The following is a 23561-nucleotide window of genomic DNA, read 5'->3' on the forward strand; positions in this document are numbered from 1 at the left end:
ACTGTGAATAACCATAAAATTTCCATTTTTTAAAAGAATTTTTTCCCTTCTCACAGAAAAATACAGTTAAAGTGGGACAGTGTATGTTTACTGTACAAAGCAAAGCCAAGATACATTCAAGGACCAGAGCGGAACATACAGGAACATTTAAGAGGATATGATGGAGTATATACACTGCAAGGTTATTATTGTTAACGAAAACTAACGAAATGATGAAAACTAGAATTCTAAAAACATTTTCATTAACCGAGATAAATAAAATCTATAATTAAAAGAAAAAAATAACTAACTGAAACTGTATTGTGTGTTTACAAACCTAACTAAAACGTATAAAAATTATGGATGAAATTCCCTTTGTTTTCGTCTTTGTCAATGTTGGATTGATGTGAAATCGATTTGTCATGTCTTTAATGTATTGTGATTGTCTCTCTCTCAACTCACATAATATTTTTTATTAGTAAGTTTTTATTTTTTATTTTTATTTTGTCTTTTATTTTTTTTATCAATTACGAGAAATTTCAGGCGACCTCATTTGAATTCCAGGTGACCCCACGTGGGGGCCCAACCCCAAGGTTGAAAAATACTGATTCAGAAAATAACGAAAACTAATGAAAACTAGCAAACCTGCTCTAAAAACTAATAAAAAAAAAACAGAATTAGAAAAAAAAGTAAAAACTAAATTAAACTAAACTATAATGAAAAATCCAAAACTATTATAACCTTGATACACTGTTAAAAAAATCTGTAATTTAACAAAATTTTCACTGTTTATTTTACAGATTTTTCCTGTATTTTTAAGATTCAGGAAAATATCAATGAAATTCCAAAAATAGACAATGATTTTACATGTCAAATGTAAAATAATATGGAAAAACTGTAACTGTGAAGAACCATAAAATTTCCATTTTTTAAAATAATTTTTTTTTCTTTTCACAGAAAACACAGTTAAAATATATTTATAAATGTATCGTAATTTCACAAATATTTATTTTTTATGTATGAGATTAAACTGTTAATTTAAAGTTTAATACTGTAAAAAAAATCATATTAATTGAACGTGATAAAATTACTGACAGTTAACTGTAAAAGAAGTATTTGTTCTGTAAGTTTAACAAGACTTGTTTGTTAGTTGACAAATATCTTGTGTCATTATGGTAGGTTTCACAACAAAAATGTTGAATAAATGTGTTTTTATGAATGTATAACATGTATAAGCACTGATCAACTGTCCAAATAGTTTTTCTCAGTTGATTGGACAATTTACATGTATTAAAACCATCAAATTATATATATATATAATTTGATTGTTTTAATACATGTAAATATTCTTGATTAAACCTTAAAAAGTAAAAAAAAAAATATGCAAAATCTCATGTAAAGTTAGGGCAAAAAACTGCATTTTAATTATGGAAAATCACCATATTTTTATGAAATGGTTATTTTCTGTTATTTAACAGTATTTTTTTGGTGCCCCAGCTGCTGGAATGTTGCCGTTTTCTTACTTTTTTTTTTTTTTTTACAGTGTAGGAAGAGAGAAATGGAATAAAACATCACCTGCAACCTTCAGATGAATTGAGCATCTCAGATAATTAATGGATTAATATGACATCCATGATTAAGTTTTCATGACTGTATAATTGTGAAAATAAAGATCATTTTTTTATTACTTTAGAAGGACTCATTTATTTTCTACAATCTAGGGCAGGGGTGTCAAACTCGTTTTAGTTCAGGGCGCACATTCAGCCCAGTTTGATCTCAAACAGGCCAGACCATTAAAATAATAACATATTAATCTATAAATAATGACAACTCCAAGAGTTTTGGAGTGAAAAAACTAAAATTACATGATGTAAGTATTAAGTCTACAAACTATCATTTAAAAAATGTGAATAACATGAACAACCAGAAAATTCTGGGAAAAAACTGAAATTTTACAAAATATTCTGCCTCACTTCATCATTTACACGTGCACTACAACTTACAGATCACAGTGGATCTACAAATATACAAAATATTAAGTAACAAGAGGAATATTGAGACATTACGACATATTTATATATAATGAGAGATTTGAGGTTGCTCATATTTGATCAGGTTATTCGCATTTTTTGTGAAATGACAGTTTGAAAATATAAGCATTTTCATGTAATTGTACTTTTTTGCATTTGACGAACGAGAAAAACTTTTATATTTTTTAAAAATATTTTATTTATAAATTATTATGATAGTATTTTACTAGTCTGAGCCACTTGAGACCAAATTAGGCTGAATGTGGAACTTGAACTAAAACGATTTTAACACTTTTAACTAATACGCTAAAAAGTTTCTGTGTTTCCATCTGTGGAGTAAAATTGTGGAACAAATTGTGTGTGGACATAAAACAAATATGAAACATAATTCAGTTTTAAAACAGATATAAAAAATTGATTCTTGCGAGATACAGTATTCAATAATGACAATGAGGGCTGTTTGTTTATGGATGATGTTGTACTGATAAATACGCTGTAATTATTGAAGACAATACTGTTGATGTGTTTGTATGAATGCACTGCCATGAGCATATCGCTGTGCATAATTCAGCTACTGCAATATGTATTAGTTGTGAGCTGAATGCTAAATTAGGAAAATAATATTGTTTGATTCATGTATTAAGTTATTGATAAAGGTGTAAAAGCACTTGAGGGGTAGGATTAAATACGTTTATACTTCTACCTACTCCTTTATGACCATGAACATTCAAACACGTACTTGAAGATAGATTCTGTTGTTTTGTTTTTGTCTTATTTTACTTTGTTTTGTTTTATTTAGTTTCTTTGCATGTTCCAAATAAATAAATACATTAATTAAATAAATATCTGTTAATATCTTCAGTGTAATCCTTCCATTTCATAAATTCATCCCACGGGCCGGATTTGATATTTTGGCGGGCTGCTTTTGGCCCACGGGCCGTATGTTTGACACTCCTGATCTAATGTGTGGATTGTCTTTTTTGTTGCCATGTTTCTACATTAGTGCAGAATTAACCCTGTCATGCACAAATTATGAGAACCTTAATCAAAATTTTTTCCTGAGTGTTTTTATTCCTCTTTAGGCATGAAAAAAACAATGCGACTGAAAATTTTCTTCTGAAAAATAAATAAATAAAATAAAAATAATTGGAAAAAAAAATTGAAAAATACATTAAAAAAAAAAAAATAATGAAAAAAAAAAATTCTTATGAACCTATTTTTTTTTTGAAGTTGCAAAAATGTTCACTCAGCTGGACACCACACGTTTAATTTTTGATGCACAGAAACATGAATTTACTGATAAATTATGTGAAAACTATGGGGAGGGCTTGTAATTCTGGGGGTTTATGCTCAGGAGAGATCTACATAATGTTACCAATTCATGTCAGAAAAGATATGGAGTGTCTTAAAACTTTAATAAAGATATGTGTAAAAAAAAAAAAAAAAAAAAAACAACGAAAAGAACAACAAAATCCATGAATATTAGACTTAGACTTAGACTTCCTTTATTGTCATTACACAAAAAAACACAGCAGTGAGATTTTGGCAACGAAATGTTGGTGCTTGGCTTCTGGATTCCACAGAATTAAAAATATAGTCTACATAACTCTAAAAACAAGCTAAAAGTAAATGAGTGCAATAAATGAGTGCAATAAAGAATAATAGATATACAGAATGTAAACAGCAGAATAAATAGTGTATACAAGATACAAGGTATACAAATAGAATATACAAGAGAACAGCTGTAGAATAGCTGTCCACTGGAGTGACCACTATGCATGAAAGGGTTAAATTGGTTGCAACCTACACCTTTCCCCACCAGACATCCCACACTGAAACTCTTATGTTTTATCTGATCAATACCAAATACTAATTATTTTCTCATGGTGGCATCCGTGTTCAGTTTCCTCACTCACAGCAGTTTATTTATTCATGTATTCATCTGAACATTCTCCTGGATAGCGTGTTGTGCTGTAGCGTGGGTTGCCAGATATGGTCAGTGAGCACAGGTTTTTGGTTTTTATCCTCCAAAGTGGAAAAAACGACAACCTTACAGCCACAACACACACACACACACACACACACACACACACACACACACACACTGCCTCACAGTACATCACATGCTGTGCACCCAGGTGTCGCTCACAAAGAACATCTCCAACACAAACACTGCATTGTTTGACTCCTAAATATCACAGTTTTCTTCTTGGTGCATTTGTAGGAGGAAACTGTGCCTCTTTTTTTGCTTCCTGAAGACATTTCATCCCTCAAAGGGTTCCGTTCCTAATCTTCGGCGTCATTTAGTTGATTAATCAGCTGAATGCCTTAGGCCTCACACTCCCTGAAGACGTGAAAACGCTCTTGTTAAAGGCAGTGTTTAGTTTGGCTGGACTGGGATTTTAGCTCGGGTCCAAACCAAGGTTATAATAGTTTTGGATTTTTCATTATAGTTTAGTTTTATTTAGTTTTGACTTTTGTTTCTCTAATTCAGTTAGTTTTAATTTGTTGTTAGAGCAGGTTTGCTAGTTTTTACAGGGTGGGGAAGCAAAATTTACAATATTTTGAGGCAGGGATTGAAAGACAGTGTATGACCAATTAGTTTATTGAAAGTCATGAGAATTTATTTGCCACAAGAAAATTTATATAATAGAAAATGTTTTTATTCGATGTGTCCTCCTTCTTTCTCAATAACTGCCTTCACACGCTTCCTGAAACTTGCGCAAGTGTTCCTCAAATATTCAGGGGAAAACTTCTCCCATTCTTCTTTAATAGTATCTTCCAGACTTTCTCGTAATAGTTTTGCTCATAGTCATTCTCTTCTTTCCATTCTAAACAGTCTTTATGGACACTCCAACTATTTTTGAAATCTCCTTTGGTGTGATGAGTGCATTCAGCAAATCACACACTCTGACGTTTGCTTTCCTGATTACTCATATGGGCAAAAGTTTCTGAAAAGGTATGGATAATAGTGTTAGGTATGATTATGACATCAATATATGTTTGGTTTCAAAACAATTGACGTAGTGCCTGCTGAGAAAAAACAACTAAATATTCATTGTAAATTTTGCTTCCCCACACTATATTACTTTCGTTTTTTTCTAAATGCTTAGTTTTAGATCAGTTTTAGTATTAATGTTAGTTTTGTCGTATCTTTTATCTTCTTCACCGTCGTATTCAAATAAATCCCAGACAGGACTCTGCTACTTTCTCCCAACTTAAGTCTACACGTTTCCAGGTAGAATGGGGACCAGAAGACGACTCTAAACAAATGATGACAAGTGACGGACCATGAAGTACCGTATGGTGCGGCTAGCTAAAATTGCTAGAGCGAAATAAGTGGATTTCGTATCAATCTGACATTGACAAAGATGAAAACGAAGGGAATTTTATCCATAATTTTTATACGTTTTAAGGCGGCCATACACTGCGATTATTTCGATCATTGCATGCAGCTCCATCTCAAACTGTGCGAATCAATCGTAAAGTCAGGCTCACGATTCATGTTGTCACACTGTACAGACCGACGCTCGTATGCGTCCTGACTGCTCACACTGTAGGACCATACACCAGAGGATGCACGGCACGTTCCAGTGTTGTATCCCGAAATACAACGTTAAAATACCAAGGAATCTGGAAGTGCATAGACGATTGTGTATTGGCGTGAGTCACTAAATGGTAGTGCTAAACAAAAATAGGACCAATGGCCCTGTAGCTTAGCGGCCAAATTCAAAGCTTTGCAAAATGTATCCAGATGCCATTTATTATCACCCAGTTCTGTGTATTTATTCTATTACAGAAATAGCCCATGTTTTGGTCATATTCCAATCAGATCTGTAAAAAATTCAAATTCCAACTTGATATCATTGATACTGATTTATTGGATTGATCCACTCCCTATCTGTTATAGTGGGAAAATTTTTCAAAGTCTCACCAAATCCAGGATCAGATCCAGATCGAAATAATTTCAATACCTTGTGCTGACATCATCATACAGAAGCTGTATACCAAGTTTGAAGTCAATCAGAACTGGAGTTTGGGAGAAAAAGACGATTGAAATGTTTTCCCCATAAGAGCCCATGTGAAGTTTTCCGTAAGTTCCCGGATCCAGAAGAAGATCCTGATCAGCATGTGGACATTATGTTTTGGTCATCTCCCCATCAGGGCTGGACTGGAGAAATTTACACTGGAGATCATTTATATTTACTGAGTTATTGCATCCATCCACTTCCTATCTCTTATAATGGGGGACATTTTTCAAAGTGGCACCAAATCCAGAATCAGATCCGGATCCAAATAATTTCACTGACTTTTGCTGACATCATCATAAAGAAGCTGTATACAAAGTTTGAAGTCAACTGGAATTGTGGTTTCAGAGAAGAAGACAATTGAAATTTTTGTAACGGACAACAGACGATGACAGACGACCATGCCGGATGCCGCATGACGAGGTAAAGCTAAAGCTTAAAACCAACGAGCTGCTTTGGCAATATGTGCCATTATCTGCTGGGAATCAAAAAAGAAGAAAAGACGACAACGTGTTTGGTTCAGGAATTGGTTGACCAGACGTGGACAGTATGGGCTGTCATCCTACAGCAAAGGGAACTGGAGGTAAGCTGCAAAAGCTAAACTGCACTAGGCCGATAGCCAGCTACTGTTAGCTTAGAATTAGCTTACAGTAGCTGGCTATTATTGTATTCGCGCACGCACAGTGTGAGAATTTGAGGCACATCGGTTCGTGGCACTGCTTTGACAATGTGATACCCTCACGAAGAGTGAGCAGGATTTCAAACAGCTCCGTTTTCCTTGCGAACACACGATTGCTGGTCGTGAGGTGGTTGTGAGGTGTTAATCACTTCTCCTTACCCCACGTACACTGCACCAAGCACCACACATGATTAGAGACACATCTGGCCCGATCCCAGAAAGAGTCGCACGAGTGAGAAATCGTCTCTAAAATCGTACAGTGTATGGCCGCCTGTAGTTAGTTTTGCAAGCACACAATACAGTTTCAGTTAGTTATCGTTTTTTCTTTTAATTCTAGTTAGCTTACCGGCTGACTGGCCGTAAGCTATTGTCGTCATGCAGCGTCCGTTGGCGTCTGTCATCCATTACAAAAATTTCAATTGTCTTCTTCTCCAAAACTACAACTCCGATTGACTGGGTATACAGCTTCTTTATAATGATGTCAACAAAAGTCAGTGAAATTATTTGGATCCGGATCTGATTCTGGATTTGGTGCCACTTTGAAAAATTTCCCCATTATATGAGATAGGAAGTGGATGGATGCAATAACTCAGTAAATATTAATGATATCCAGTGTAAATTTCTCCAGTCCAGCCCTGATGGGGAGATGACCAAAACATAATGGCCACATGCTGATCAGGATCTTCTTCTGGATCCGGGAACTTACGGAAAATTTAACATGGGCTCTTATGGGGAAAATATTTCAATCGTCTTCTTCTCTGAAACTCCAGTTCTGATTGACTTCAAACTTGGTATACAGCTTCTGTATGATGATGTCAACACAAGGTATTGAAATCATTTCGATCCGGAACTGATTCTGGATTTGGTGCAACTTTGAAAAATTTTCCCATTATAACATAGGAAGTGGATTGATCCAATAAATCAGTATCAATGATATCAAGTTGAAATATGATTTTTTTACAGATCTGATTAGAATATGACCAAAACATGGGCTATTTCTGTAATAGAAAAAATACACAGAACTAAGTGATAATAAATGGCATCTGGATACACTTCCCAAAGCTTTGAATTTGGCCGCTAAGCTCCAGGGCCATTGGTCCTATTTTTTTAATTTATTTCAATTAACGAAAATGTTTTTTGTTGGCCCCTGAAAGAAAATGAGTTTGAGACCGCTGTATTAAAGGGTTACTTGACCTTGTTTCCAAATAACACCTATTCTGCTGCTTTTGATATTGATTATTTTGGTGAAATTTACAAAACTCAACCAGTCTGGACAGGATCCAGACTTTTACGAACACCGTCTATCTGTATAAATAGGTAACGTACTGGCCCGTAGTGGTCTATTCTACACGGGTACACAGACATGTTTTTAAAATCCTATTACTATTACCTTCACAGTAATACATTCTGCTTCTCTTTTTGAAACCACAGCCTGATCCTGCAGTGTATAGATATCGCCCATCAGATAAGACCTTGACTCTGGCCAGCTTTTTGCTCATGCTTTAATCATCTCCCATCTGAACTATAGCGCTGCTCTGCTTCCAGCAAAGTACAACATAACATACCTATTCTTTAACAAAATGCAAGCCCGCTGTAGAGTAATTTCAGCATCCAGCAGCTGCATATTGTTACCACAGCGTAAGAATGTGATCCCAGTAGTACAGAGGCTCTGCAGTAATGTTTTGAGCTAATGGGCTGCATCGTACGCTGAGCGGCACACGGAGAGGACAATGCAACGCTCTCTCGCTGCGTTTGTATGTCAATTTCCATTTGGACCTTCCAATTCCATTAAACAGTGTTTTGCGGTTAAAACAAAACCGAGGCTAACAAAGAAGATTAAATCCCTTCTTAGGGAAAGAGAGGGCTTCCAGGGTTGGCTACAGGGAGGAAGTGAAGTTTGTGCTGAGGAGGAGAATTAAAGATAGAAACACAGGGGCAGAATTGAAGACAAATTGCAACAAAACAGCGTGAAGGAGGTGCTGAGTGGGATGAGAAGGATTACTGAATACAAGAAGCCAGGCCAAGTGGGGGTAGAGAACAAAAATAGAGTGACTGACTTAAGACTGTTTCTTTTTTACACGTCGAGTGCGGAGACGGGGCCAGCTGCACCCACTCTCCCAGGTTGACGGCTCTAATGAGATCGCTGTACAACAATGTGACTGATTACAGCGCCGCGCTCCTGCAGACACAGTCGCACCAGGGTTCACCTCTCCAGCCCCCGGTCGGCCTCCTCCAGTCATTCCCGCCTCCGGATTGACCACTTTACCGTGAAGGGCGAGAGGCTGAAGGCCTGAGGGGGTCAGGTGAAGAACAAAGTGTTGCAATGTGAACCGTGTGAAGTCTGGTATTAGATGAAAACGCCGGTACATGTCCAAGGGTTCCAACAGAGAAAGTCCTTCAACAAACTGGACTGGATTTATGTGAATACTGAAGGTAATACGACAGACGACTGTGTTTGATTATAAGCTGGTGAGCAGACCAAGGTTATTATTAACTCTTTCGGTGCCAGACAGTTAAGGGGCTAATAAGCCGTAAAAGTGCCACAGAATTTGGCCCTTTTTCAGTATTTCGCGTTGTTTTTATAATATTTGAAGAATCCTGCAGGAAACCACTCGGTAACATCCGACCGATTGCTGATTAGATTCAAAACGCACCGGACGCAGCCGATTCATTATTGATCGTAATTTGCATAATTTATTCGGTCGCGTGACCTCAAATTCCCGTCTGATTGGTCTCAAAAGGGGGACACAGAAAGAACGTCATCGAAATGTGAGAAAGAAATGGGGGTGGATGGTTTGTTTGTACACAAATATGGCGTGTTCTCCAAAGCCGATCTGATCGGCCCGTGGCATTGAAAGAGTTAAATCTAACGAAATGACGAAAACTAGAATTGAAAAAACACTTTCGTAAACTGAAATAAATAAAAATTATAATTAAAAGAAGAAGAACAATAAGTGCAATTTTAGCAATATTACACCGTAGTTTATCATTTATACAGGGTGACCCAAAAAAACGGGAATTTTTGAAGTGCGTATTGGCAGACATGAGCAAGTGGCATCACTGCAAGACAGTGACCTTGAGCAAGTAAACACACCCCCATTTTAGTAACCATTGGTGGCTGAGCGAGAATTGTTCGGTAACTGTGTGATCTCAAGATTCGGTAACGTTCCCTGGCCCCCTAGATCACCAGATTTGTCCGTTTGTGATTTTTTTCTTGTGGGGCTATCTCAAGAATGAAGTGTACACGACTCGACCAAGAACTCTGGATGAGTTAAAACAGAGAATTCAGGATGAAATTCACAGTATCCCAGCTGAGATGTTGCAGCGGTTAATGAGGAATCTCAACAGCAGATTTCAAGAATGCATTCGTACAGGAGGACGCCATCTACAGGAAGTAATTTTTAAAAAATGAAAATTCCATCATTGTTTCTTCAATGGCATGGGTTAAGGTTTCAATTACTATGAATAAAATATTTTTCTTCCATCACTCTAGGTTTTATGGGATTGTTAAAAAGTTCCCGTTTTTTTGTGTCACCCTGTACATGTGCGTCACAACTTACAGATCACAGTGGATCTACAAGTACACCAAAGATTTAGTAACAGGCAGAATATTGTTACAATTTCACATACTTCTGTTTCGACATTTTAGGTTGTTTGTATTTGTTCAGGTTTTTCACATTTTTTGGTACAAGGCTAGTCTGTAAATGTCAACATTTTTGTGTAATTTAACTTTTTTTTTTTTTTACACTAAAACCAAGAAAACAGTTTATGGTTTTCATTATTTATAGTTTTTTCTGATAAAAAAAATTACTGCTCTGACCCACTTTAGATTGAATCGACCTAAAATGAATTTGAACATCCTTGATTGTTAATATCTTCGGTGTAATTTTTGCATTGCACAAATTCATCCCACAGGCTGGACTGGACCCGTTGGTGGACTGGATTTGACCCCCGGGCCGCATGTTTGACACCTGTGCAGTACAGTATGCCAGCGTGTGGACCAAGGTTATTATCATTGACGAAAACTAACGAAATGACAAAAACGAGAACTGAAAAAACATTTTCGTTAACTGAAATAAATAAAAACTATAATTAAAAGAAACAAACGATAACTAACTGAAACTGTATTGTGTGCTTATAAAACTAACTAAAAAAAGATAAAAATTATGGATAAAATTCCCTTTGTTTTTGTCTGTGTCAATGTTGAAATGATACAAAAGCAATTTATTTCGCTCTAGCAATTTTAGCTAGCGGCACCATATGATATTTAACGGTCCATCTCTTCTCGTCACTTGTGGTTTCCAGTCGTCTTCTGGTCCCCACTCTACCTGGAAACATGGAGACTAAAGTTGGGAGAAAGCAGCAGAGTCCTGTCTGGGATTTATTTGAATACGACGACAGAGAAGAAGAGAAAAGATACAACAAAACTAACATTAATACTAAAACTGAACTAAAACTCAACATTTAGAAAAAAATGAAAACTAATAAAAACTAGCGAACCTGCTTTGAAAACTAATTAAAACGAACTGAATTAGAGAAAAAAAAAAGTCAAAACTAAATAAAAAATAAACTGTAATGAAAAATCCAAAACTATTTTAACCTTGGAGCAGACACTGCCAACCTGACTGAGAAAGGCATGAAAACAGTAGCCAGTGTTGTGCAAGATAATTCCAATCTGTAATCCATTACCGATTACTCGTTACTGTTATTTAAAAGTAATTCCTTACCTTACAATTAGGGATGCACCGATCTGATACCAGTATTGGGCATCGGCTCTGACACTCAGTGTGTGTACTTGTAATCGTACTTGTAAAAGTAATCCGATACAAATGCACCGATACCACTTCCGGCCGTGTGACATTCACAGTTCAGTGCAGCAGGTACATGGCGGTGGAATAATGTGTGTGGAGTGTGGAGATTTTTCAAAATAAATGACGGTGATAAAAGTAACGCTGACTGCAAGTAACGTTAAAGACACAGACGGATACGGACGCAGCGTTCTGTCCGTCCTCTGCGTACATTCCATCCGTTTTCCAGGTGCTCGTAGATGCGTAAACAGATGGAGAATACCAGCAGAAACTGTGGAGGTAGAGGATCTGTTCAAAGAGCCACTGTGTGAGTTAGAGAAAAACTACTGATAGATTTAGGACAACTACCCAGGGCTGGGCCGGTTTACATTCTACTAATAACACTGGGTTACAAAAAAATGTTTTTTGTAAGTTGTCTAGGTTTTTTCAACTGAATTAGGACCATTTTGCACCGCTAAATCCAAAAATGACATCTGTTTTTCTCACTCAGGTCAGGGTTTTTTGCTAATTTGATTTGGAAAAAATTGATCTTCTCGCAAAATTGATTACATTTTTGTGACTTTATCAGTTGTTTTTTTTATATAGTTCTCACCCAAAATAGGGTTTACGAGAAGAAAAATCATTTTCACAAGCACACTTTATGAAACTTGTGACTTGATTCCTGTTAGGTACAATGGTGTATTCACCGCAGATGTAGCAGAATACGTCAGGCTTATTTTTGCAAGATCTTCTAGTCGAAGCCATTTCATTCACCTGTAATATTAAAAACAACATTAATCATAAATTGGCAAAAGTAAAATCTTCAGAACTCGTTTATTGCACGAAATACGAAAGAATTTTGTATCATATGATGTGAAAATGCCCATAAATGTAAGCAAAAATGTTAAAAAGCCAATATGTAGCATAGTTCAGAAAGTTGACCTGATTGAGCAAAATTAATGTGATTTTTGGATTCAGCACACCAAAATGATCCTAAATCAGCTCAAAAAACTTAAACAATAAATTTGTTGTTGACCAGTGTAATACTATTTCCTTACCAGTGAAAACACTGCAATATTAGTCTCACATTAATGTTACCTCTGTCATCTCCATGTTTGTTATTACAGACTTTCTTCTTCTCAAAAAACTTTACTCTTCTTCGTGGTATTAGTCCAGTATGGTTAATTCAGAGCGGCGCCCCCTGGTGGATTAATTGAGAAACGCTCATTCCAACACATTAAATGTCAGTAGCAGCACTTTGTTCCAGTCAGACTAATGACAACGACAATAAAGCACATTTACAAAAGGAACTAAGAACTGGAATGGGATTATTAAGTACTCGTATCAGTACTCGGTATCGCCAAGTACTCAAATGTAAGTACTTGTACTTGTACTCAGTCTGGATAAAAGTGGTATCGGTGCATCCATACTTACAATATTACTGTCACAGAATTGTAATGTGTTACATGACTCCTGTATTACTTTTGAGTTACATTAGGGTTAGTAATGAGCATACATCCATGTGGACAATGGACTGTCTTCTGCCGTCTGCACCCATTGGTTGAACCCCAACAGGAAATAGAACTGTACAGATGCATTTTTGATTCCTTAAAGCAGGGGTGTCAAACTCATTTTCTTTCAGGGGCCACATTCAGCCCAATTTGATCTCCAGTGGGCCGGACCAGTAAAATAATAGCATATTAGCCTATAAATAAGGACAACTCCAAATTTTTTGTGCAAAAAATAACATTAAATTATGAAACTATTTCTATCCAAAACAAAAAAAAGATGTGAATAACCTGAAAAAAAAAAAGAAATTTCTGAAGAAAAACAAGTACAATTTTATCAGTATTATGCCTCAACTTATGATTTATGGATGTGCATTACAGATCAGATCTACCAAAGCACAAAACAGGCAGAATATTGCAAAAATTGCACTTATTTTTCTTTAGACATTTCAAGTTCTTCATATTTGTTCAGGTTATTGACATTTTATTGTTAAAGGATATCAGAATTTAATGTTCTTTGCAATAAATCAAAGAGAAAAAAATTGGTGTTGTCATTATTTATAGGCATAATATCACAATATTTTTCTCACATTAAACCAAGAAGAAAATTTAGAGTCATTATTTCTAGGTTATTATGCTGTTATTTTTTAATTTGATGCCCTTGACTGTTAATATCTTCAGGGTAATTTTTGCATTTTGCACTTTGTAAATTCATCTCACGGGCCAGACTGGAACCTCTGGCGGGCCAGTTTTGGCCCCTGGGCCACATGTTTGACACCTGTGCCTTAAAGTCTCACGGTCTTGGTGTTTTGTTTTGTTTTGTTTTTTCATTTGAGCAATTAAATTATGGGTGAAAAGTGTGCTGTAACGTAAGCGCTATTGAACATGTACCGAGTAAAATATTACTGAAAACTCATTAGTAATGCCTTACACTACTGCCTTTACAGCAAAAAGTAATCCATTACTGTAATGCATTACTTTTGTAACATATTACTCCCGACACTGACAGTATCTTAACTGAACACAATGAAGCGTTTTTTCTGGAAAATCTAATCTCTCAACATGGACTTTTTTGTAGAGAAACAAAAAACAAACCCCCTGTCACGGAGGAGATGTAGCACAAAACAAACCGCTGGCTGGCACAAGATAACTCAATCAGTGATTTTCAGTCTCACTTTCCAAATAGAGATGTTTATCAGCTGTTTCACACAAACAAACTATTATGACTGACACATGCACACTTAATATAATCTAACAGTAGTCAAGACGAAAACAAAAGCAGCACACAGACTGCAAGGAGTAATGTAAACACCATCAGCTCTGTCACAGGAGCTTTGGCACAGCTTGATTTTGATTGCGACCGTTTTTAGTCCAATATCCATCCTGTGATTGGTACACGATTTACAGAGGTGTAATTCACAAAGTCACCAACACAATAGGCATCACATCTGTCTATAAGATATTCTATGTCCGTCATCTGCAAGATATTTTCTAACCGTTTCTGACATGGATGCTCTATTTCAGGGGTGCCACATTCAGCCCAATTCGATCTCAAGCGGGCCAAACCATTAAAATAATAGCATAAAAACCTATAAATAATGACTCCCAGTTTTTGTCTTCATTTTAGAGCAATAAAAAACACTAAATTATGAAAATATTTACATTTACAAACTATCTTTGCACCAAAAAGATGTGAATAACCAGAAAAAAATGTAATTTCTTAAGAAAAATAAGCTAAATTTTAACAATATTATGTCTCAACTTATCACTTGTACACTAAAAAAAAACAGTAAAAAAAAAAAACAGTAATATTCCAGCAGCAGGGGTGCCGATACAATACTGTAAAATAATGGAAAATAACCATCTCATAAAAATACGGTAATTTTCCATAATTAAAATACAGTTTTTTTGCCCTAACTTTACGTTTTGCATATTTTTTTGGACTTTTTAATGTTTAATAAAGAATATTTACATGTATTAAAACAATCAAATTACCTATAAATAAATATATAACTAATTTTTAATGAGACTAAGTTGTACAATCCACTGATAAAAACTGTATTTGGATAGTTTAGCAGTGCTTATAAATGTTATACATTCACAAAAATACATTTATTCAACATTTTTGTTGTGAAACCTCCCGTAATTACACAAGATATTTGTCAGTTAACAAACAAGTCTTGTTAAAGTTGCAGAACAAATACTTCTTTTATGAGTAACTTTTAGAGTAACTTTTCAGTGAGATATAAGAACTTATTTTTAGACAATAGATCTTGAAAATCTTATTTCAAGAAATCTTTCCAAGATAATTTTCACTTGTTCCATTGGCTGATTTGTTTTGCTTAAATTAAGCAAAACAAATCTTGAATCAAGCTGATCCACTAACCCTATCAATACATATAAATAAAAGGTGTAAAATCCAAACTCAAAGTGCTAGAGAATAACTCAATGACTTGCACTTGTTTTTCATAGGTTGACTTATCCTGTAAATTATTGTATGTTGTAACTGTTTGATGTAACTGTATGTTGTAACTAGGGATGTAACGATTACCGGTATAATGATAAACCGCGGTAAAATTCCTGAAGGTTAGTATTACCGTTTAAATTCTAATTATCATGATAACCGTGTTTGATTACCGCACTTTGAACACAAACTTGATATGGAAAATGGTGCCATCTTTAATGTACATTTGTGTGTTTGGCATGGCATTCACTGCTTTAGACTCATGTTCGTTCAGGTTCCACATTTAGACCAGTATGAGCTAAAGTGGATCAGAATCAGTCAAATAAGAACGTAAAGTAGAAATAATGACAAATACAAACGTTTCTCACACCATTACACTAAAAATACACAAAAGTATACAAAAATATGCAAAAATACACTAAAAATATACTAAACTACACAAAAAATATGCAAAAAATACACTAAAATATACAAAAGAAAATGGAAAAATACACTAAAAACATACAAAAGTATACAATAAATATGAAAAAATATACTAAAGTATACAAAAAAATATGCAAAAATACACTAAAAACATACTAAAGTAGACAAAAGATGTGCAAAAATACACACAAATACATATCTTTAATGCACATTTGTATTTTTGATGTTTACATGTTAATATTTGAATGTTTCTGCAACAGAAAGTACATTGCGCCTATTATTTTATTTGGGGTTTTTTTGTGGGTTTTTTTGTTTTTTTCAAATTATTTCATTGTGTGTATAAGTACTTTTTGAACATTTTGACCACATTTTAACAATACCGCGATAATAATGATAACTGTGATAATTTTGGTCACAATAACCATGATATGAAATTTTCATATCGTTACATCCCTAGTTGTAACTATGTAACTGTGTTGTATTTCATGCTGCCTCTTGGCCAGGAATCCCTTGGAAAAGAGGTTCTTAATCTCAATGGGATCTTTTTTTCTAGCTAAATAAAGGTTAAATTAAAAAAACAAAAACAAAAACACGTTTTATGGGAAGCAGGTTGGTGGACTGCCTGTTGTCACAAATATGTGACATGCCCAAAACTCTATCTATTTTATGTTCTATAGTCAATTTAAAAATCTCCACTTAATTTAGCATGTACTAGAAAGCAAAAACACAAATAATTTTTTTTTTTTTTTAACATAGTTGTTTATAAATTCAGGCATTAAAAGGTTAAGGTCATTAGAAATGGCGAGAGAAAAAAAAAAAAAAAAGCAATACAAACAAAACGCACATAACAAGACAGTCAAGACAGTGCATGCTGATACATTTAAGGACAGAAAATAAATAAATAAATATATAGGTCAACAACAATATAAACGACTAAAATGTATTTCCAGTTCCACGCCAGGTAACATATTCATGCAGCGTCAAACAGGCTCAAATATTTGGTTACATTTGTTGACAGAGCTGTTTAGGGTGCACCTAATTTTTTCTAACTTTATATTAAGCATGATGTCTCTGATCCATTGATGGTGTGTTGGAGGTGATGAGTCCCTCTATTTGAAAAGAATGATAAACCTAGCTAGTAAAATAAGTAAAAATATGCGACATGCCCAAAACTCTATCTATTTTATGTGCTATAATCAAATGAACAATCTCCACTTAATTTAGCATCTAGTAGAAAGAAAAACACAAATAATATATTTGTTTAATATAGTTGTTTATAAATTCAGGCATTAAAAGGTTACGGTCATTAGAAATGGTGAAAAAAAAAAAAAACAATACAAACAAAACGCACATAACAAGACAGTCAAGACAGTGCATGCTGGTACATTTAAAGACAGAAAATAAATAAATAAATAACAAAAGAGGTCAATAACAATATAAACGACTAAAATGTATTTCCAGTTCCATGCCAGATAACATATTCATGCAGTGTCAAACAGCCTCCAATATTTAGTTACATTTGTTGACAGAGTTCTTTAGGGTGCACCTATTTTTTTCTAACTTTATAGTTAAATGACATTAAAGAAATCTGTAATCTGTAAAAGCATGACGTTTCTGATCCACTGATCGTGTGTTGGAGGTGATGAGTCCTTCCATTTGAAAAGAATGGTACACCTAGCTAGTAAAATCAGTAAAAACATGCAACATGCCCAAAACTCTATTTTATGTGCTATAATCAAATGAACAATCTCCACTTAATTTAGCATCTAGTAGAAAGAAAAACACAAATAATATATTTGTTTAATATAGTTGTTTATAAATTCAAGCATTAAAAGGCTAAGTTCATTAGAAATGGTGAAAAAAAAGCAATACAAACAAAACGCACATAACAAGACAGTCAAGACAGTGCATGCTGGTACATTTAAGGACAGAAAATAAATAAATAAATAAATAAATACATAAATAAATAACAAAAGAGGTCAATAACAATATAAACGACTAAAATGTATTTCCAGTTCCATGCCAGATAACATATTCATGCAGTGTCAAACAGCCTCCAATATTTAGTTAAATTTGTTGACAGAGTTCTTTAGGGTGCACCTATTTTTTTCTAACTTTATAGTTAAATGACATTAAAGAAATCTGTAATCTGTAAAAGCATGACGTTTCTGATCCACTGATCGTGTGTTGGAGGTGATGAGTCCCTCTATTTGAAAAGAATGATAAACCTAGCTAGTAAAATAAGTAAAAATATGCGACATGCCCAAAACTCTATTTTATGTGCTATAATCAAATTGACAATCTCCACTTAATTTAGCATCTACTAGAAAGAAAAACACAAATAATATATTTGTTTAATATAGTTGTTTATAAATTCAGGCATTAAAAGGTTACGGTCATTAGAAATGGTGAAAAAAAAAAAAAACAATACAAACAAAACGCACATAACAAGACAGTCAAGACAGTGCATGCTGGTACATTTAAGGACAGAAAATAAATAAATAAATAACAAAAGAGGTCAATAACAATATAAACGACTAAAATGTATTTCCAGTTCCATGCCAGATAACATATTCATGCAGTGTCAAACAGCCTCCAATATTTAGTTAAATTTGTTGACAGAGTTCTTTAGGGTGCACCTATTTTTTTCTAACTTTATAGTTAAATGACATTAAAGAAATCTGTAATCTGTAAAAGCATGACGTTTCTGATCCACTGATCGTGTGTTGGAGGTGATGAGTCCTTCCATTTGAAAAGAATGGTACACCTAGCTAGTAAAATCAGTAAAAACATGCAACATGCCCAAAACTCTATTTTATGTGCTATAATCAAATTGACAATCTCCACTTAATTTAGCATCTAGTAGAAAGAAAAACACAAATAATATATTTGTTTAATATAGTTGTTTATAAATTCAAGCATTAAAAGGTTAAGTTCATTAGAAATGGTGAAAAAAAAGCAACACAAACAAAACGCACATAACAAGACAGTCAAGACAGTGCATGCTGGTACATTTAAGGACAGAAAATAAATAAATAAATAAATAACAAAAGAGGTCAATAACAATATAAACGACTAAAATGTATTTCCAGTTCCATGCCAGATAACATATTCATGCAGTGTCAAACAGCCTCCAATATTTAGTTACATTTGTTGACAGAGTTCTTTAGGGTGCACCTATTTTTTTCTAACTTTATAGTTAAATGACATTAAAGAAATCTGTAATCTGTAAAAGCATGACGTTTCTGATCCACTGATCGTGTGTTGGAGGTGATGAGTCCCTCCATTTGAAAAGCGTGGTACACCTAGCTAGTAAAGATAAAAAGGCCACAATTTTTTCTAGGTTAACTGGAGGGATCGAGTCTTCTGTGCATGAAATGATACCAAACATTTAAATTTTTATGAATATTTAAAATAAACCATACATTCAGAACGAGCACCACAGTCACGTCAGAGGTTAAAGCAGAGGTGTCAAACTCATTTTCTTTCGGGGGCCACATTCAGCCCAAATTAATCTGAAGTGGGCCAAACCAGTAAAATAATAACATGATAACCAATAAATAATGACATCTCCAAATTGTTTTAGTGCAAAAAATAACGTTCAGTTATGCCAATATTTACATTTACAAACTACCCAAACAAAACGGATGTGAATAACCTGAAAAAAAAAAGGAATTTGTTGAGAATTAAAAGTACAATTTTATCAATACTATGTCTCGACTTATCATTTATACATATGCACTAAAATGTTTAGTAACAGGCAGAAAATTGTTAAAAATTGCACTTAATTTTCTTCATGTCTTCATTTTGTTCAAGTTATTCACATGTTATTGTTAAAGGATAGTTTTTTAACGTAAATATTTTCATAATTTAATGTTTTTTGCACTAAATCAAAGAGAAAAAATTGGTGTTGTCATTATTTATAGGTTATTATATTATTTTTGAGTTTAATGCCCTATCTTGCACTTTGCAAATTCATCCCGCGGGCCAGATTGGACCCTTTGGCGGGTCGGATTTGGCCCCCGGGCCGCATGTTTGACACCTGTGGGTTAAAGGGTTAAAGGAAAAACTTTTTATAAAGGAGTCAAATAACACCCATGTTTTGCACATTTTACTGATAGGTTTCATATTACTATTTCTTTTGCACAGTTTTGGTGACTTTTGAGAATGTTATCCCACTGCTGAGCCCAATTTAAGCCTCTCCAGGTACTAAAACCATCTTCTAAACGTATAAAACGGAAAAATGGAAATGCATGACTGCGGCTCTGTAGCTGCCAGATCTAGTTGACAGCCAGCGCATGGGGGAGCTGGCTCATCACCGCATTCATATCCCGGCGTTCTGCTGGGAGCATGACAGCACAGTCAATGTGGGTGAGCTGTAATCAGTACATGGGTGTCCTGGATAGACTTTACTCTGCGGACTCCGCATGTATTGTAACAAGGAACAAGTCAGGCAAAAGGGAGACGCAGAGATGCCGACAAAAACAAACATCCCGACATCCGTTCTCATGTGCACATTCAAACAAACGCTCTTTTTTTTTCCTGGGAGACTGAAATTCAACAGTAAAAAAAAAAAAAAAAGAACACAACAAAACAAACCAGTAGCCCACATGCATGCTCACGCAGACCCCCCCCCCTCCATTAATGTACCTTATGGTAAAGGTGCACCTAGGCGTGAGGCCGGGGTGGTGGTCAAGCACCAGCTGAGGTGAAAGGTCAGCGGAGAGGGTGATCCCAGAGCCTTGGAGGAACAGGGTGACACGTTCTGGGAGCAGCTCAGGCACCTCAGAAGTGAAGGTGATGAAAAGAAGCTGGCCATAGCTGTGGACCTGCTGACCCAGGAATTTCTCTAGCGAGGGAGAGGCAAAGGTGGGATGTCAGAGGTGAGGGAGGGAGCTTTTTATATACAGTACATATACTGTTGTCTCAGACTAGTTACCTATCAGTGTGGGAAACAGACCGAACTGTGTGTGCAAGTGTGTTACATATAGAAATACATGTTTGGACATATTTATTAGAACATGTGGGATTTTTCCAACCTCCTAAGACCCAGCTATGGGTTTTCTAAGAGTTTCACAACTTTATCCAAAAAAAAAAAAAAAAACAGAAAAGAAAAGAAAAGAAAAGAAAACTATCCACCACAAAGGACATTCCATAAAAAATTTAAAAACTGCATCCGAAAAAACTGTTGCATCATGATGTTTCCAATATAGGCACTTATTTAATAAAAAACAAAAGAAGCTGGTACTTTGCTGACATTTCCTGGGTCTTAGGAGGTTAAATATAATAAGATAAGATAAGATAAGATAAGATAAGATAAGATATATCTTTATTAGCCCCACAAGGGGAAATTCCAGGTTTACAGCAGCAAAGTACAAAAGCACACAAAAGCAAAAGACGTGCAAAATCAAGAAAAACACAAATCAAGAAAACTATATACACTATTTACAGCCGTGCACATGCTGATCATGCTACAGGTTTATTGCACAGTTTACTGTACTGTTTATTGCACGATCATTGCACATAATTTTTTATTATAATATAATATAATATAATATAATATAATATAATATAATATAATATAATATAATATAATATAATTGCCCATAAAATTGGAATAAAATATTTGTGAAGTCATTGTGATGTAATAGATAAAGTGTGACTGGGACTCATTATGTCATTGCATCAGGTCAAAGATAATTACTGATGTGTATAAATAGGAATAAAAAAAGGAATGTGTCTAAAAACTAAATTATTCCAACTCTGGGCAACAGTGTATAACATAGCACAGCACAGCATGATATAGCATAACATAACATAGCATAGTATAGCATAGTGTAAAATAGCATAACATAGCATATCATAGCACAGCATACCATAGCGTAACAAAGCATAACATAGCATACTAGATTAGATTAGATTAGATAGAACTTTATTGATCCTATTGATCAGGAAATTGAGGAAGTGTAACATAACATGACATATTACACAGCACACTGAAATGGTAAACTTTACACAATCATTATAACCATTATAAAGAGCCGAAGTCACGTCCCTTCCGATGCACTTAAACATAAATTAAACTCAAAATATTTGTAAGAAAATTACAACATAGGAATAATATTGTAATGTAATTAGTATCTGATAATGTATTTAACAATACAGGGACAAAATGTTTGGACACATCACAGTTTGGAGGACTTCCCATTCCTATTGATCTGAAATATTATCATAAAAATATATATTAATGTCAACTGTTGTCATTAGTGATCGAATGACTGTCAAATCAGTATTTAATATGATCAATATTTGACTATTTGAGGCTTATTCTTGTTCCTCCATTAGAGTTAAAGAAACCAGACGGTTAGTTCTTGTTTTAAAATGATTATTTATGTCAAAAATATAAGTTATTTCAGAAATATAGAGGTCGAGGATTTAGAAAAATTACAAAAATTCAACACTGAGTAAAGTTTTTGTATGTTTCAATGACCATGTCAACAAAAATGACCCTGTCTCAATATTTTTTGACCATTTTGAACGTCTGTTATTTTATTAATTAGCATATTGGGCCCAATGGTGGGACTAATATAACTACTGACACAAAGTTTTCCTAAATCAGTCATACATGTTTCTAAATTTAAAAGATGATTCTAAAAGTCTAATTTTATGACAAATACAGTAAAGCATGTGATGCACGTCACCAACACCAGAACAGCTGCTGCTTTGGCACATTTTGACTCAATGCTGAAGAGAGAAAAAGTATTAAAAGAGGTGAAAATCACTCCAGTATGATTATGGTGAGACATCTTCAACAGCTTTTTTATTTATGTTTATTTATTTTTGTTGAGTTTGTTTCAAATATGCACCAAGACAAAGTATTCTTACTTAGTCCTTAGAAATAAAACAGGTATTAAGAAGTCATGGAAGAAAACAAAAAAACATAAAACAAAACTTATACATATACATGACTTCATCTGCACATTCGAAAAGGAGTGGGAGGAAGTCAAATTTAGCTCATTCTTCTTGGCAAAACTCCTTCAGTTCCTATAAGATTTTGGTTTTCTTGTAGAAGTTCTTATATCTCACAAGTTACTCTGTAGGTGATTATGTCTTATTTTAAGTGTGATGAGATATTTTGACTAGAAATGACAAAAATACTTGGTAAGATTTAGATCTTTGCAGTGCAATGAGAGCCCGTCACAACCTCCAGAAGTTTTATTATTATTATTTTTTTTTGTTTGTTTGTTTTTTTTGTTTGTTTGTTTTTTTTAAATTAATATCTGGTGTTAATATCTGGTAGGATAATTTGTAAATGGGTATTATCATATTAGTGTATATAGGAAAAAGGATGTGTGATATTATTATTATTATTATTATTATTATTATTATTATTATTATTAGTTTTATTAATATATAGTGTTAATTTATGGTAGGATAATTTGTAAATGGGTATTATCATATTAGTGTATTTAGGAAAAAGGATGTGATATTATTATTATTTTTATTATTATTATTATTATTATTATTATTATTATTATTATTATTAATATCTGGTGTTAATATCTGGTAGGATAATTTGTAAATGGGTATTATCATATTAGTGTATATAGGAAAAAGGATGTGTGACAGTGTTATTATTATTATTATTATTATTATTATTATT

At 34.1% G+C, this 23561-nt stretch overlaps 1 protein-coding gene across 1 annotated transcript in view; it reads right to left on the reverse strand.

Moving 5' to 3' along the window:
- Positions 1-23561, reverse strand: part of LOC115430264 (laminin subunit gamma-1-like) — a 312548-nt gene that overhangs the window by 76997 nt on the left and 211990 nt on the right. The window contains exon 10 of the mRNA XM_030150206.1: positions 20549-20747. Within this exon, the coding sequence (XP_030006066.1) occupies positions 20549-20747 (199 nt within the window). The remainder of the gene's footprint in view (positions 1-20548; positions 20748-23561) is intronic.

Source organism: Sphaeramia orbicularis, chromosome 12, assembly GCF_902148855.1.
Source record: "Sphaeramia orbicularis chromosome 12, fSphaOr1.1, whole genome shotgun sequence".
In the NCBI taxonomy this organism is placed as follows: domain Eukaryota; kingdom Metazoa; phylum Chordata; class Actinopteri; order Kurtiformes; family Apogonidae; genus Sphaeramia; species Sphaeramia orbicularis.